The 17,631-nt window shown below is 40.4% G+C and overlaps 1 protein-coding gene across 5 annotated transcripts in view; it reads right to left on the bottom strand.

Annotated features, from left to right (window-relative positions):
• Window positions 1–455: 455 nt before the first annotated feature.
• The window catches only part of LOC143025320 (uncharacterized), a 39,318-nt gene continuing 22,142 nt past the window's right edge, over window positions 456–17,631 (bottom strand). For all 5 annotated transcript variants that reach the window (XM_076184798.1, XM_076184795.1, XM_076184794.1 and 2 more), the window contains exons 5-10: window positions 11,781–11,994; window positions 10,573–10,708; window positions 8,248–8,370; window positions 2,676–2,820; window positions 1,913–2,052; window positions 456–1,658 (exon numbers count right to left, since the gene is read on the bottom strand). In XM_076184798.1, the coding sequence (XP_076040913.1) occupies window positions 1,509–1,658; window positions 1,913–2,052; window positions 2,676–2,820; window positions 8,248–8,370; window positions 10,573–10,708; window positions 11,781–11,994 (908 nt within the window). In that variant the 3' untranslated portion in view covers window positions 456–1,508. The remainder of the gene's footprint in view (window positions 1,659–1,912; window positions 2,053–2,675; window positions 2,821–8,247; window positions 8,371–10,572; window positions 10,709–11,780; window positions 11,995–17,631) is intronic.

Here is a 17,631-nt window from a genome sequence, read left to right as displayed (position 1 = left end):
CTACTTCCAAATTGAATCTATTTCTGGACAGTTTGAGACCATTGTTTCTTGTCTGATTCTCATTCAATGTGAAAATTTTGTTACTTTTGATGTTGTCAATTCCCTTTAAAATCTTAAAGACCTGTATCAAGTCACCTCTGAGTCTACGCTTTTTTAAGGAAAACAGATTCATGTGCTTTAGTCGATTTTTGTATGATTTATTTTTTATATTTGGAATCAGTTTTGTGGTTCGCCGTTGTACTTTTTCCAGTCTGTCAATGTCTTTAATGAGATTCGGTGACCATACGGAAACAGCATATTCCAAATGTGGATGAACTAACGATTTATATAGCTTGTTAATGAGTGATGGACACCCATGTATGTTGAAAATCTACACATTCTTTTTTACTACCTCACCCCTCCAAAAAACAACAACCTTGGGCCCCATATTTCTTTGTGTAAAGAAAAGCCAAATATGCATGTTTATATTTTATTTAACATTAAAATGCAAAAACAAAGAATCCTGTACAGGATTTGGTAAATATGAATGAAGAAATTTACCGTAAGTCAAATCTTAGACAGAGAAAGGGAAATCAGCTAAAATAGAAAATGATGGGAGAATGAAATCATGGAAAGAAACTGTAGAACTAATGGATTGCTTGGCATAAGCTAACATCGATATTTCCGACCTAAGAAAAACAAACTCAGAACTAAGGGGGAAAAAGCTTTTGGTATATGTATGTAAGAACCGAAATTAAGGTAATGCATACATACATATACCAAGGCTTTTTCCCTCTTACAAGGGAGGTAGCCAAAAAAGGAAAAGGCATAAAATCATTCCCACCCATTCCATCCCTGAATACACTCCACACCCCTCCACCCTCCCTCTTATCTTAGCACCTCCTGGATGACGGGTCATCCCTGCACCTTGTCCACTTAATTATTTGAAAACCAACCCAAATCAATCTCTATAACATACATAATATCTGCTGCAGTACAATATACTTAGCATAATGGAATATCAACAGCACAAAACAGTGCTTCAATATTAAAGACTGTATTAATTCCTGAGAAATGGGTGGGGAACAGGGATGGTCCTTCATTTCCGAGTGGTTAAGATGAGAGGGACAAGAAATGGGTCATGGATAGGTGAAGGGTGGGTGAATGCTTTGGCTGGCCACCCCACTTATAAGGGGGAAAAGCCTTTTGCTATATGCACTATTTCTCATAAAAGAAACATCGATCCATTGTGAAAAGAAATATATACATTGTGGATGTGCTGTGTCTTGCGACACTGCTTCTGACCCAGGGCAGTGGACAAGGTGCAGGGATGACCCATCATCCAGGAGGTGCTAAGATAAGAGGGAGGGTGGAGGGGTGTGGAGTGTATTCAGGGATGGAATGGGTGGGAATGATTTTATGCCTTTTCCTTTTTGGCTACCTCCCTTGTAAGGGATAGCCAGATATGTGTACATGTTCCATAATCAGCATATGTATTGTAATCACAGACCACTACTGTACAACTCCCATTACTTCTTAGGAAATACATCTATGCATTCGCCACCCTCCATTTCCAAAGTGATAGGAGTTTCATCTGGTTCAAGTGCTTCTCCATCAAAGTTAAACCGTAAGTCTGAAACAGCAATGCCCTTCTCCTTGGCATACTTGTTCATCAGCACCTGAAAGATTTATGAAAATCAGTTTTATATACTATTATACAACAATCATTCCTTACAATGGAGTTTTACTTAGTTTCCTTGTCTTGTACAACAAATGGAATCTCTATATTCATTGAGATGCACTGCCTCAAGTTTCAATGATCCTTCCACAGATCTCTTTTGGAAGGACTGACAAACTCTGTGCTTACTAGTGTGGGTCTGTCTGTGTTGGCTTATGGTAGTTGACATTCCCTGCTATATATGAAACTACTTACCTGCATTTTGTCATATCGGTTGATAGTAACTGTGATGGAGCCTTTACGATTTGAGGTCTGAACTCTGAAACTTATACTGTTGACATCTGAGGATGTAGTGGGGGCCTCTGTGTCTTCTTCAGCTGACATAACTCCTAATTCTGCAAGGATAATTGGTGTTTTTAGAGTGTAAATAAGCACTATTGCCTGAATTGCCCAAGTAAAAAGAAATTACATCATAGAAGTGCATCATCATGTAGCCTGAGAGCAAAAGGAAGAAACAAAAAAGATGTCAGTGGAAGCAATGACAGGAATGTATAAAGCAATAGTTGTGCTGAATTTTATGAGTGGAGTGATCAATGCAAGAGAAAAAAATTGTGTGGAAGCAGTAGAAATTAAATACTTGAGGGCTATGTGTAGAGTTATGAAGTATGACAAGATAATGAATGATAATAATTGTTTGAATAGAATGCTGCTAGGATTGTTTTTTTCTTAACTAGTACACTTAAGCATGCATGTGTGATGTGGAAAGCAACACTACTTAACTGTACAAAGGTAGAGAGTTGCATAGGCTTTCATATATGCATAAAATTCTGGAATAGACAAGTATGTGTGCTGGAAATAGTAATTATATCCAACAAGTTCTATATACCAGGGGCTTCTTCTCTCTTATTTATAGAGGTAGCCAGCCAAAGCATGCATCTACCCCCACCCATCCCACTCCCACCTGTCAACAAATGCACTCCCTATTTTCCAAAGGCCAGCAATAAACTTAAAAACATACCTATAACATCAGCCAAGGTGATTCCCAGATCCTTTGGTGTCTTCTCTGGGTCCAGATACTCATTGTTGAGAGTGAGGAATATCTGGTTTATTGAGACCTTGTATTTCTCTGCCATTTTTTGGAATAACATTGAAAACTTCTTGTTCTGCAAATGAAAAACAATTTTATATCAATCTATCTATATACCAATAATCTTCTTCCCCTTTCTATGAGTGGTAGCTAGCCAAGAAATGCACTAACTCTTACTCCCATCCATTACCCATATCATGGATGCTGACTACTTCATACACAAAATAGTGTACATGTAAATACATGACTGTAATAATATACATACTCTTAAAAATAGTTTCCTAGTCTTGCTATGATTTGTAACTTTCTTGCAAAAGGTATGAATTTTTGGGGGCTTTCAAGAACAAGGAAAAGGTGTATGACAGGGTTGCTAGAAAGGCTTCCATTCTCTTGGGACATCTCTGGATATGATGGATTTCTTGAAAATAATTTCAAATGGAACAACAATCTTATTTTTAATTTCTTTTAAGATTCTTGGATGCCAACCATGAGCCCCTAATATTTATTAACTTTGAGTTTTTCTATACACCTTTTAATTTTTTCTTCTGTTGTATTTACCGTAGTAAGTTCACCCTAGACTTTTTGCAGGTTTCAGTTTGGAGTTCATTTTGAGGTGTTTTGTTTATGAATACATACATACACATACCAAAGGCTTTTTCCCCCTACACGGGGGGTAGCCAAAAAGAAAAAGGCATAGAAACCACTCCCACTCATTCCATTTCCTATTTATTCCACTCCCCTCCCCCCTCCTATCTTGGCACCTCCTGGATGATGGGTCATCCCTGCATCCTGTCCACTGCCCTGGGTCAGAAGCAGTGTCGCAAGACACAGCACATCCACAGCAAGGCTGCTTCATAAATTCAGCGACCCCCACCCCCCATGCAGAAAAAGAGAAGATGGGGAGAAATCCCATCTGGCTGCATCATATTTTTTCTCATACATACTTCCTCACCCCCCACCCACACCCCCTCATGCATCACAGCATCATCTATACACAACCCCTCTCCATTCACCCCTATCTTCTGTCCTCTCCTGTCCTTCCTCCACAGACATTCCTCTCTTTTGTAATGCCCCTTTCACCCCATCCATCCATCTCATCCTAGGACACCCCCTCATATTCACTCCTTCCTTACTTCTTTTACTAATCTTTCTTCACTCATTCTTTCCATGTGTCCAAACCATCCTAGTACTCTTTCATCAACCCTATCTCCCAATTCCCTTTCCACCCCTGTTCTCCTCCTCGCCTCCTCATTTCTCACTCTATCCAGCCTAGTAACCTCTATCATACTTCTCAGACATTTTATCTCAAACTCCTCTCTTAAGTTCCATGTTTCTACCCTGTACAATGCTGTTGGCACAATCACTCCTTCATATAACCTCCTCTTAGCATCCATTCCCAAATGTCTATTTCTCATTACACTTTTCAGTCCACCAAGGCATTTACTTGTTTCTCTCAATCTACATTCTACCTCCACCCCCACTCCTCCCTTTTCTGCCACATTTGCATCCAAGTATCTAAAACTATCCACTTCCTCCAGTCTTTTACCCTTAATGCTCACTTCCAGCCTGCTGTCACTCTCTCCCCTTGTACATCTCATCACCTTACTTTTGCCCACATTTATCTTCAGCTTCCTTCTTTCACACACCTTCTCAAACTCTGTCACTAACTTCCTCAATCCCTCCTCTGATCCTGCTACAAGTGCAGTGTCATCAGCAAACAACAACTGGCTCACCTCCCACTTTTCTCCATTTTCTTTAACCACTTCAGTACGGAACTTAAATCTCGCGGGCAGCAGCCAATGCCAGCCGTACGACGAGTCTTAATAATACTCGCATCATAAAATATAGTCACCGCTTATATTGATCGTTCTCTCTTTCACCCGTGAATTTTGAAAACCACAGAGAATGGGATTCAGGGCGAATTTGGGAGAATGTAAAAACACAGGGGCAACTACAATAAATATAATCAAGACGCTGATATGGCAGCGTCGCGAATCCACTTGCTCCTCATGACGCCTACGTGTGCGGCACCGTATGGAAGGGGTTAATCATCTCCAACCCCCAACCCACTACCCTTGCATTCACCTCTTGCACCACCCCATCCATGTAAAGATTGAACAGCCAGGGTGATAAAATACATCCCTGACGAAGTCCCATCTTTACCTCAAACCATTCACTCTTTCCATTTCTAATCCTAACACAAGCTCTATTACTCTTGTAAAAACTCTTGACTGCTCTTAACAGCTTTCCTCCTATCCCATATATCTGCAGTACCTCCCACAGTGCCTTCCTGTCTACCCTGATGTAAGCCATTTCCAGATCCATGAAAGCCCAAAAAACATTCATACCTTTTCCTATAGCTTTCTCATATATCTGTCTTACCACAAAAATCTGATCTACACAACCCCTACCTGTCCTACACCCACACTGTTCCTCACCAATTACTCCCTCTGTTCCTCTCCTAATCCTCTCAATCAAGACCCTCCCATAAGCCTTCCCAACTACACTCAACAAGCTGATCCCTCTGAAACTACTACACTCACGCTTGTCCCCCTTTCCCTTGTAAAGCGGAACTATACAGGCACTCCTCCAGCACTGTACCCTCTCTTAAACAAACATTAAATAACCTAACCAGCCAGTCCACCATAACTGTACCTCCTTTCTTCAGACATTCTGCATGGCATCCATCCAGACCAGGTGCCTTACCTGCTCTCATCATCTTAACAGCTGGTTTCACTTCATCCTTCCCTATTTCTTCTCCATTTTCCTCACTCATCACTCTCATTTTCTTAGCGCTTCCCACTGCAACTACCTTTCCCTCCCTATCCTTCACATTTAGCAACTCCCTAAAATATTCTGCCCACCTTCCTCTCACTGCCTTCTCTTCCATTATCATCTCTCCATCTGCACCTTTTACCTTTTCTTCTCTACTTGATTCACCTCCTCTTTCTCTTTTAATTTCCTTCCAAAACATCTTTTTATTGCTTTCAAAATTTTCTGTCATACTCTTACCCCATTTCACATCTGTTCTCCTCTTTGCTTCCTTTATTTTATGTTTAACTTCCCTTCTCTTTACTTTGTACCTCTCATACGATTCCCTCGTCCTAATTTGTAGCCAATCTATAAATGCCTGCTTCTTCTCTTCTACACATTTCTTTGCTTCCTCATCCCACCACTCACTACCATTCCTTCTATTTCCTCCCGCCCTCCTTGTTCCACACACCGTCTTTGCACACCTTATGACTCCCTCCTTGAACCATCTCCATTCCTCCTCCACTCCTAGTTCTACTCTATATTTTACTCCCTCCCACTCCTCTTTCAGCTTCTTATACTCATTCTCCTTTTTTTCTCATTTAAGGAGTTCACTCTAAGTACCTCCCTACCTTCTGCCCTTTTCCTTTCTCCACCTATTCTCCACTCTCAATTTACCTTCCACCAGAAAATGATCTGATATTCCCCCACTCTCACCCCTTAGAACATGTACATCCTTAACTCTTCCTACCATACTCCTGGTCGCCACTATATAGTCCATTAATGCTCTATCTGCCACCCTTCCATCCACCACCCTCTCCCACATGTACTTATGCTTGACTTTCTTCCTAAACACTGTATTTGCTATCAACTCTCTTTCAAGACACATCACCATCATTTCTCCACTACGATTTTTACCTGGAACTCCATACTTCCCAATCACTCCGTCTATTGGTTCATTTCCTTTCCTAGCATTAAGGTCTCCCAATACAACTACATTGACATTTCTCCCTAATCCCTCTATGCACTCATTTATATCTACCCAAAATGCCTCCCTTTCCTTTACGCTCTTCTCACTACCAGGTCCATACGCACTTACAAAAACCCACATCTCCCTTCCCAGCTTCACATTTATCCACATCAACCTTGATGAAACCTCATTCTACTCCATTACCCGCTCACTTATCTCTTCACTTACTAGTACAGCCACCCCTTCTCTCCCTTGTCCCCTCTTCACTCCTGAGTACCTCCCAGCTACATTCCCAAACTCACAGTTTCCCTTTCCTTTCATTTTAGTTTCACTCAAAGCCAGCACATCCATCTTTCTTCTCACAAACATACTGCCTATCTCTTCCCTTTTACTCTCATCTGTACCACATCCACGCACATTAAAGGACCCAAACTTTAGGGTACTGGTTGGAAAACTCCCAGACCCTCTTATGCCTTTTCTTCTTCTTTTTTATTTTTTTTTAGCAATGTCCCCTTTTGGGGCTACAGGTAGTAGGACTCCTAATCCCATCCCCCATCCTGTAGCTAAAATATCACACATTTCATTTGAATGTTCAAATTGACCATCAGCAGATAGTGGGCCAATGTGATTCCTAATAACCTTTTTATCTTGAATGTAACTATAGAATTCTTTGGGATTCTCTTTGGATTTATCAGCGATATTAATTTCTTATTGTTTTAATTTTTTTTTTTTTGTCTTTTTTAAATCTCTCTGTATTATTACATAACTTCAATAGTCATTAGGTGCATCTGAGCACTTGTATTTCTTATAAGCCTGTCTCATTTTAGCAATACTTTTTTCAGTTTCTTTGTCAAGCCATTTTTGGGTGAGCCTGCTTTGGGGGGCATCTGTCCTTAAATGGGATGCGAATATGAATAATCTTAGTAAGCATATTTTGAAATATTTACCACATCTGATCTACAGGTCTTTTGTTTAATTTAGCCTCCCAATCTGTAAGCTGAAGCTCCTGACATAGTCCTATGAACTGAGCTTTACTGAAATCAGGTATATTAGATACACAAGTATCTATTCAATTTTTTTTAACAGTTTGAATCTAAGTTGTGATCACTATTTGCAATAGTTTCACCAACTTTTACATTGGTTATCATGCTTTCATGGCTAGTGATCAATAGATCAAATAAATTTCAATGTCTTGTGGGCTCTTTTACATGCTGAACTAAGTAATTGTCACTGAGAAAATCTATCAAGTGACTACCTATATGGCCATGTTCAAGGGTCATCCAATCAATGTCAGTAAAATTGAAATCACCCATTATCAATAAGTCCCAGTTGCAGAAACTACAGTTCATGAAACAACAGTTTGTCTTCTGCTAATGATAATGTTTTCAGCCTACATACCTACATTAATTTTTTGTCCATTTGTTTGAGTTAATTCTACCCACAAACTATCATATGCATCCTGTTTCACTTCCTCTAAAACACAGGCATGATATTGCTTTTAATGTACAACAGAACACCTCCACCTTTCTTGTAGTTTCTATCCTGATGAAAGTGTTTAAATCCCACAACATCAAATTCATCTTCAAACTCTCCACCATTTAACCATGTCTTGATTATTTCTATCATATTGAAATTTTCGCTTTTGACATAAGATTTTTGACATTCACTTTTAATTTCCTCCTCATACACACCTTCCGAAACACTGCCACTAACTGGTTCATTCTTTCCTCCAATTCAGCTGCAAACTTACAAGTGTTACTTTTATACTAGTTGAAAAATTACCTTATCCATTGTGTGCTTGAAGTACGTCCGCCCTTTTTTCAGCCTCAAAGTTATGTCAGCATCTTCATCTTCCTCTACTTCCAAGATGTCACTAGATAAGCTTAGGTTAAAACTGTCATTATCCTAGAGAGAGAGAAATGTAGTTACTGCAATATTATTATACCTGAAGGGGTGCCTCTGCTGATGGCACTGCATGGGGCAGAGACTTGGAATTTAAGAGAGGCAGAGAGAAAAGTTTAAATGTGTTTGAGATGAAATGTAACAGAAGTATGGTAGGGGTTACAAAGTTAGATAGGGGGAGAAACAAGGAGAGTGAGGGTGGAAAACGAGGTGGCAGATGGAGCTGATGTAAGAGTATTGGGATGGTTTGGACACATGGAAAGAATGAGTGAGGAAAGATTAGTAAAAGGTGTATATGGAGTTAACTTGAAGGGACAACTAAGGATGAAATTGATGGATGGGATGAAAGGGGCACTGAGCAAGAGGGCAATGTCTGTTGAGCAGGGAAGGGAGATGCCAGGAGTAGTAGAGCTGGGTGCATTCCTCAGTGCGTTCTGCTTTAGTATGGCCATGGTTAATGCTCCCAAACTATTAACCCCTTCCATACGGTGCCGCACACGTAGGCGTCATGGGGAGCGAGTGTATTCGCGAGGCTGCCATATCGGCGTCTTGATTATATTTATTGTAGTCGCCCCTCCATAATGACATTCTTTCTAATTCTTTTGTAATCGCATTTTCTATGGTTATCAAAATTCACGGGTGAAGAGAGAACGATCGATATAAGCGGTGACTATATTTTATGATGCGAGTATTATTACGACACGTCGTACGGCTGGCATTGGCTGCTGCCACCGAGATCTAAGTCCATGATGCCTACGTGTGCGGCACCGTATGGAAGGGGTTAAAGCAATATAGATGCCAGTATAGTATGTGGCCTACCTTTTGGATGTGGCCTATGAATTTTTTCTTTGGTATAGCATGTGGCACTCTGTTTTGATCTCAGTCTGAAGCTAACCTACACTGTGAGTGGAGGTGTCTGTGTTAAAGGTAAGGACCATGATAATATGTCATAAAAGCTTGAAAAATTGTTACAGAGAAATGAATAATTTAGTTAGAGATTGTAAACTCTTGTTTTCTGTTCTACACCAAAACCAAAAAGAAAAAAGAAAATGGTGTTACCAACCCACAATTAATGGTAAACTAATTCTTAAATGTATGGACTGTGATTATAAGTCATAAAAGCTTGAAAAATTGTTACAGAGAAATGAATAATTTAGAGATTGTAAACTCTCATTTTCTGTTCTACACCAAAACAAAAAAGAAAACGGTGTCACCAACCCACAATTAACGGTAAACTAATTTTTAATGATGAGTGCCTGGGAGTCAGAGGAAGAGGCGAGTGAGGCAGAGAGTGGCTGGTGACGAGTGCGCACATAGAATAAATAACTGTGTACAACAAATAAATACAAAGAATGTGTGTTTTTGTTGTTTCTGTAACCTACAAATGTATTAATATGTTTGTTAAAGTTCAGAGTAACAAAATCCCAAAACAGACAAGACTTTCCCAGTGTCCAGGAACCTAACCCCCTCATTACCATTATTTCCTATGGGAAAAATATGTTTCACTAGTGCGATTTTGATTAACACGACGTCTCCAGGAATGTAACCCTCATGTTGGGAGTTGACTATATGTATATGTATATATGTATATATATATATATATATATATATATATATATATATATATATATATATATATATATATATATATATATATATATATATATATATACAAGCCGGGGGCTTGGCTGCGCAAACAGCGGCCTACGGCTGCAGCTTTCCGCGCTCTAATCCCTCGTTTTCCCCTTTGGCCTCGGCCTCGGGGCAGAACCCCAACATGGAATCCCCAGCACGAAGAACACGAAGAAGAACGCGAAGAAAAACGCAAAGAAGAACGCGAGGAAGAAGAAGAACGCGAAGAAGAAGAGAAAGAAAAGCAGAAAGAAGAAGAAGAATACCACCTGACCCCGACTTACCCAAGCGCTTTTTCAAGAATATTTTTAGGACAAAGTGTCACCGAAATACCACCTGTCCCCGACTTCCACAGCATTTTTTAGAAGAATATTTTTATTTAGACTTAGATATATATATATCCCATATAAATCTATATATATAAACTTACCAGACCATGCCATCCTTTCATCTATTTACTCTATCTTTTGCACTATCTCTTCTCTGCTGTGCTCAACAAGAGGAAGCACATATATAAACTTATATATATATGTATACAAATATATATATGTATATAAATATATATAAACTTACCAGTCTGTCAGCTATCTTATCAAAATGTTTAAGAGCTGCCTGAGTTTTGCGGGATATTGTCTTCAATTGTCTGGACTCTGTTGGAATTATTTCACAGTCTGGGGCTGTTGTTTCATGCTTTGCTTTCCGGGTGTTCCTGAGATTAAAGAAGAGTATAAAATTTGTGTACTATCCATACTTGCAATGGTGCATATGTGCATGTGAGTATGAGGCAGTATAAATGGCGTCATGCTACTTTCTAAATATGCAATATTCCATGGACCTACTTGATGATGTCAATGTCTTTACACACAATTTATACGTGTCATTAATATTTTTTTTCTTTCTCACCCAACTGTCCATTAATTACAAAGCAACATCTTCACCCCATCACACATGCCCCTTTTACTCCTCACTTATATCATGTGAAGACTGCACCTCACTTTTTTCCCCCCCCAGTAATACTGTCAGTTTGCTCCAGGTGTACCCTTCTTATGGAGCAGGTTGTTGCATTAGTGTATACATCATTGTCCAACTTGTAAAACATCCTGACCATAAGCTCTTATGGGATTATTCACCCAATCACAGCACCACCAAACATTAATCCTCTGAGAGGATATCTATCCTCATTTATTCTCACAACTAATCCACCTTAGTTTGGCCTTTCCTACTCTTCTCCCAATACTATATGTACCCAGTCCATTCATAACTTCTATTGTTCCTTGGTCATACTTCATAACTCAGTACATCGCCCTTAAGCATCTTATTTCCACTGTCCCCAGACAATTCTTATCTCATGTACTTGTCACCCAGCCCTCACTTCTATACATAAAAGTTAACACAACTGTTGCATTGAAGACTCATTAACCTCTTCAATACGAGTCAAATTCTCATGGGCAGCATCAGCTGCTTGATGTACAATGATGCATCACAATACTCCCATTATAAAATATAAAGTTACAGTTGTATTACTTGTTCTCTTTCACTATGAATATTAATAATTACAGAAAATATGATCAGGCCAGTTCACAGAATATGGGGGTCACTCAGCTATAACCACAAAATAAATATAATTAAGATGCTGACACTAGCATTCTCATACACCCACTCACACCTCATGATGCATATGTAGGTGTCATCATATGGCAGGGATTAATGTGATGAGTACCTTACAGCTGTATCTGACACCCATACCCAGAACAGGTTTTCAGAAATAATATATCACTCACCTTCTTCCTCTTTTTCTATACTTCTTTATATCATCATCTATAATAATTACATCACTCTTCTCAGCTTCATCTATGACTAGCAAATCCTCCTCCTCTTTCTTTTTATCTTCTAGCTTTTGAAGTTGTTCAAGTTCCTTCTGCTTTTGTTGTTCTAATTCTTTTTCCAATTCATGATCTTCTGCTTCTGCTGCACACTGAGCTAGATTTATATTAGCTGTAAACAAATAGTTTTCATTTAAATAAGTATCTATATATATATAGAGTTTCTTCCCCCTTACAAGGAAGGTAGCCAGTCAAGGTATGTACCTACCCCCACTATACCACTCCCATCTACTGCCTTTTTGTTTCCCTCTCATTTTAGTCACTCATGGATAAAGGGTCATCCCTGTGTCCTGTCCAGGTCAGAAGCAATGCAGCAATACACAGTACATCCACAGCAGGGCTGCTGCATTTACACAACAACCCTCCTTCCTCGTCCCCTCATGTGGAAAATAGAGAAGACAGGGAGAAATCTTTTTGGATCACATCAAAATATCATCCATACACAACCATCCTCCACTCACCCTTATCCCCTGCCTTCTCCCTTCTCTGCTCAACAAACATTCCCCTTTTGCTCAGAGCCCCTTTCACCCCATCCATCCATCTCATCCTCAGTTGTTCCCTCAAGTTCATTCCATCCAACTCTACTTTCTACACTCTTTGCTAATCTTTCTTCATTTATTCTTTTCATGTGCCCAAACTATCCTAATAATCTTTTATCAGCTCTATCTACCAGGTCCCTCTCCACCCCTACTCTCCTCATTTTTCACTCTATCCAGCCTTGTAACCCCTACCTTACTTCTCAGACACTTCATTTTTAAATTTCTCATTTCTACCTCAATTCCAGTTTCCACCCCATACAGTGTCATAGGCACAACCACCCCTTCATATAATCTCTTCTTTGCATCCATCCCCAGATGTTTATTTCTTATGACACTTTTCAAGCCCCCAGATATTCATTTGCTTTTCACTCTATAGTTTACCTCCATCCCTAATCCTCCATTTCCTGCCACAAGTGATCCCAAATACTTACAACTATCCACTTCCTCCAGCCTCTCTCCTTTAAGACTTGCTTCCAATTCACTGCCATCCTCTCCCCATAACATTTCATCACATTACTTTCTCCTGCTGCATATCTTCCCAAACTCCATCACTACTGCCTTAATGTCTCTTCTGACCTTGCCACAAGCACAGTGCCATTTCCAAACAACAACTGTCTTACTTCTCACTTCCCTTCACTATCTCTAACCATCTCCAATCCCCTGTCCATCACCCTCGCCTTTACCTCCCATATCACCCCATCCATGTACACACTGAGCAGCCATGAAGCAGCCCAACCTTTACCTGGAATATGTGTCAGTGGTATGGTCCCCACACAAAGTGGATATAAGCATGTTCAAGAGAAAACAAAGGGCAGCAACAAAACTGGTCCCCAGCCTGGCAGATAAACCATATGAGGAAAGGCTAAAAGCACTGGGTCTGCCAACTTTAAAAGAGCAGAGAGAAAAAGTTGATATGATTACAATATTCAGGTCACTAGAGATTACATTGCAATGACAGGGGAGATCTCTTGACTAAGGATGGGAGAGTTTTAATAGGTCAAAGGAACAAATTAAGAAAGATCACATATCTAAATGATGTAAAGAAATGCAGTTTTTTGTATAGATGCATAAATACTTTGAATTGCTTAGGTGATATGGCTCAAACTGGAACAATACATGAATTCAAATCTAAATATGATATTTGGAAATCAAGGATATAGTTTTAAGTTGGAACTGTTCATGAATTTCAGGCTAGGTATGATAAATTGGAGAGTAGGAGATGAGATCCAATGAGCAATCCTCCTTTCCTGTATACTACAATTAGGTAAATACCGCAAACCACCCACTCTCTCCATTTCCAATCCTAACACAAGCTCTAGTAAAAAAAATACTAGTTACACTGATAAGACCAAAATTGGAGTATGCTGTGACACTATGGACACCCAGTACAAAAAATATAAGGAAAATAGAAAGAATCCAAAGAGCAACAACTAAGATGGCCCCAACACTTTCAAAATTGATATATGAACAAAGATTGTCTAAACTGGAACTACCAACCCTGGAACAAAGAAGAGAAAGAGGATCTATTACAGAATCATGAAAGGCGTGGAAGTCCTTGACAGAGACTTCTAAAAGTGGGATAAAAAAAAAAGTGGTGGATGTCTGGAACAAATTGGACAAAACAATTGTGTGCACACACCATACAAGAATTTAAGAACAAAATAGATGTTGCAAGATATAAAGACAGGTCACTATGAGCATAACTCCCCTTCCCGTATAATACAACTGGGTACATACATATGACTCAGTGGCATAGTGGTAGAGTTCCCAGCTGCCACTATGGCAGTCCAGGTTTGAATCCCGCCTAGGGCTGAAATAATTTCAGTAACGCTGCGCTGCGAGTAGCTACTTCAACTTTCGTGGGCAGGGAGTTGGGTGAGTGTCACAGCATTATCCATAGATCAGCCATATATGAGCTCTCTTCCAGGAGGGAAATAGCTGTTGATCACGAGTCCAACACATGATTCAAGACCAAGACCATGGTACTTATACATACCAAAGGCTTTTTCCCCCTTACACAGGAGGTAGCCAAAAAACAAAGGCATAGAAACCACTCCCACCCATTCTATCCCCTACATACTCTACTCCCATCTACCCTCCCTCTTATGTTGGTACCTCCTGGATGACAGGTCATCCCTGCATCTTGCCCACTGGCCTGGGTCAGAAACAGTTTCACAAGACACAGCGCATCCACAGCAAGGCCACTTCATTAAATCGGCAAACCCCCCTCTCTGTCCCCTCATGCAGAAAAGAAGATGGGGAGAAATCCCTTTGGGCTGCGTCAATTTGTTTCTTATATATACTCCCTCACCCCACTCCCCCTCATGCTTCACAGCATCATCCATATGCAACCATTCTCCACTCACCCCTATCTTCTGTCCTCTCCCATCCTTCCTCAACAGACATTCCCAATGCTCCTTTTACCCCCATCCATCCAAAAGGTTGCCCCCTCATGTTCACTCCTTCCACACCTCTTTTATTAGTCTTTCTTCACTCATTCTTTCTATGGGTCCAAACCATCCTAACACTCTTTCATCAACCCTATCTCCCAACTCCCTTTCCACCCCTGTTCTCCTCCTCATTTCTCACTCTATCCAGCCTAGTAACCCCTATCATACTTCTCAGGCATTTCATCTCAAACACATTCAAACTCCTTCTCTCTTATGTTCCATGTTTCTGCCCCATACAGTGCTGTTGGCACAATCACTCCTCCATACAATCTCCTCTTAGCATCTATTCCCAAATGTCTAATTCTCATTACACTTTTTAATCCCCTAAGGGGTTTACTCACTTCTCTCAATCTACATTCTACCTCCACCCCCACTCCTCCCTTTTCTGCCACATTTGCACCCAAGTATCTAAAACTATCCACTTCCTCCACTCTCTCTCCTTTAATACTCACTTCCAGTCTGCTGCCACTTTCTCCCCTTGTACATCTCATCACCTTACTTTTACCCACATTTATCTTCAACTTCCTTCTTTCGCATACCTTCCCAAACTCTGTCACTAACTTCCTCAATCCCTCCTCTGATCCTGCTACAAGTGCAGTGTCATCAGCAAACAGCAACTGGCTTATCTCCCACTTCTCTTTATTTTCTTTAACCATCTCCAATCCCTGACCCACTACCCTTGCATTCACCTCTCGCACCACCCCATCCATGTATAAATTGAACAGCCAGGATGACATAACACATCCATGACGAAGTCCAACCTTTACCTCAAACTACTCACTCTCTCACTTTCTAATCCTAACACAAGCTCTACTACTCTTGTAAAAACTCTTGACTGCTCTTAACAGCTTTCTTCCTATCCCACATATCTGCAGTACCTCCCACAGTGCCTTCCTGTCTACCTTGTCATAAGCATTTTCCAGATCCATAAAAGCCCAAAATACATCCTTACCTTTTCCTATAGCTTTCTCACATATCTGTCTTACCACAAAAATCTGATCTACACAACCCCAACCTGTCCTAAACCCACACTGTTCCTCACCAATTACTCCCTCTGTTCCTCTCCTAATCCTCTCAATCAAGATCCTCTCACAAGCCTTCCCAACTACACTCAACAAGCTAATCCCTCTGAAACCACTACACTCACACTTGTCCCCTTTTCCCTTGTAAAGTTGAACTATACAGGCACTCTACCATCTCTTAAACAAACATTAAATAACCTCACCAACCAGTCCACCATCACTAAACCTACTTTTTTTTCAGATATTCTCCATGGCATCCATCCAACCCAGGTGCTTTACCAGCTGCCTTCACTTCATCTTTCCTTATTTCTCCTCCATTTTCCTCACTCATCATGGTCATTTTCTTAGCACTTCCTACATCTAATTTTCCCTCCCTATACTCCTTCACATTTAGCAACTCCCTAAAATACTCTGCCCACCTTCCTCTCACTGCTTTCTCTTCCATTATCATCTCTCCATCTGCACCTTTTACCTTTTTTCTCTACTTGATTTGCCTTCTCTTCCATTATCATCTCTCCATCTGCACCTTTTACCTTTTTTTCTCTACTTGATTTGCCTCCTCTTCCTCTCTTAATTTCTTTCCAAAACATCCTTTTATTACTTTCAAAATTTTCTGTCATACTCTTACCCCATTTCACATCTGCTCTTCTCTTTGCCTTATCTTTTGCTTTACTTCTCATCCCTTTACTTTGTACTTATCATATGATTCCCTCATCCTAATTTGTAACCAATCTATGAAAGCCTGCTTCTTCTCTTCTACACCCTTTTTTGTTTCCTCATCCCACCACTCACTACCCTTTCTTCTATTTCCTCCTGTCCTCCTTGTTCCACACACCAACTTTGCACATCTTATGACTCCCTCCTTGAACCATCCCCATTCCTCCTCCACTCCTAGTTCTACTCTATCCTTCACTCCTTCCCACTCCTCTCTCAGCTTCTTATACTCCTTCTCCTTTTCCTTCTCATTTAAGCAGTTCACTCTAAGTACCTTTGCATTTTTTTTTTCTTTTGCTCTTTTTTTTTTAAGGAATGTCCTCTGTGGGGCTACAAGGAGAAGGATGCCTAGTCCCAATCCCTGTCCCTTTCTTCTCGCCTCTTACGATCCAAGTGTAAATACTTGGTGGCAGTATTCTTTTCCCCCACCACAGGGCAGTGGCCAAGGTGCAGGGATGACCCGTCATCCAGGTGCTAAGGAGGGTGGAGGGGTGTGGAGTGTATTCAGGGATGGAATGTGTGGGAGTGATTTTAAGCCTTTTCCTTTTTGGCTACCTCCCTTGTAAGGGGGAAAAAGCCTTAGTATATGTATGTACTCTAAGTACCTACCTACCTTCTGCCCTTTTCCTCTTTCTCCACCTATCCTCCACTCTCAAGTTACCTTCCACCAAAAAATTATCTGATATTCCCTCACTCTCTCCCCTTAGAACTTGTACATCCTTAACTCTTCCCACTATACTAATGGTTATCACTATATAGGCCATTAATGCTCTATCTACCACCCTTCCATCCACCACCCTCTCCCATGTGTACTAATGCTTGACTTTCTTCCGAAACACTGTATTTGCTATCATCAACTCTCCACTACCATTTTTGCCTGGAACTCCATACTTCCCAACCACTCCGTCTATTGGTTCATTTCCTACCCTAGCATTAAGGTCTCCTAATACAACTAAAGCCTCCCTTTCTTCTACACTCTTCTCACCACCAGGCCCATATGCATTTACAAAAACCCATATCTCCC

The sequence above is a fragment of the Oratosquilla oratoria genome, chromosome 5, assembly GCF_046742065.1.
Source record: "Oratosquilla oratoria isolate Oo_2021 chromosome 5, ASM4674206v1, whole genome shotgun sequence".
NCBI lineage: Eukaryota > Metazoa > Arthropoda > Malacostraca > Stomatopoda > Squillidae > Oratosquilla > Oratosquilla oratoria.
The sequence above is the reverse complement of the archived record's forward strand: the minus strand, read 5'-3'. Positions and strand labels throughout refer to the sequence as shown.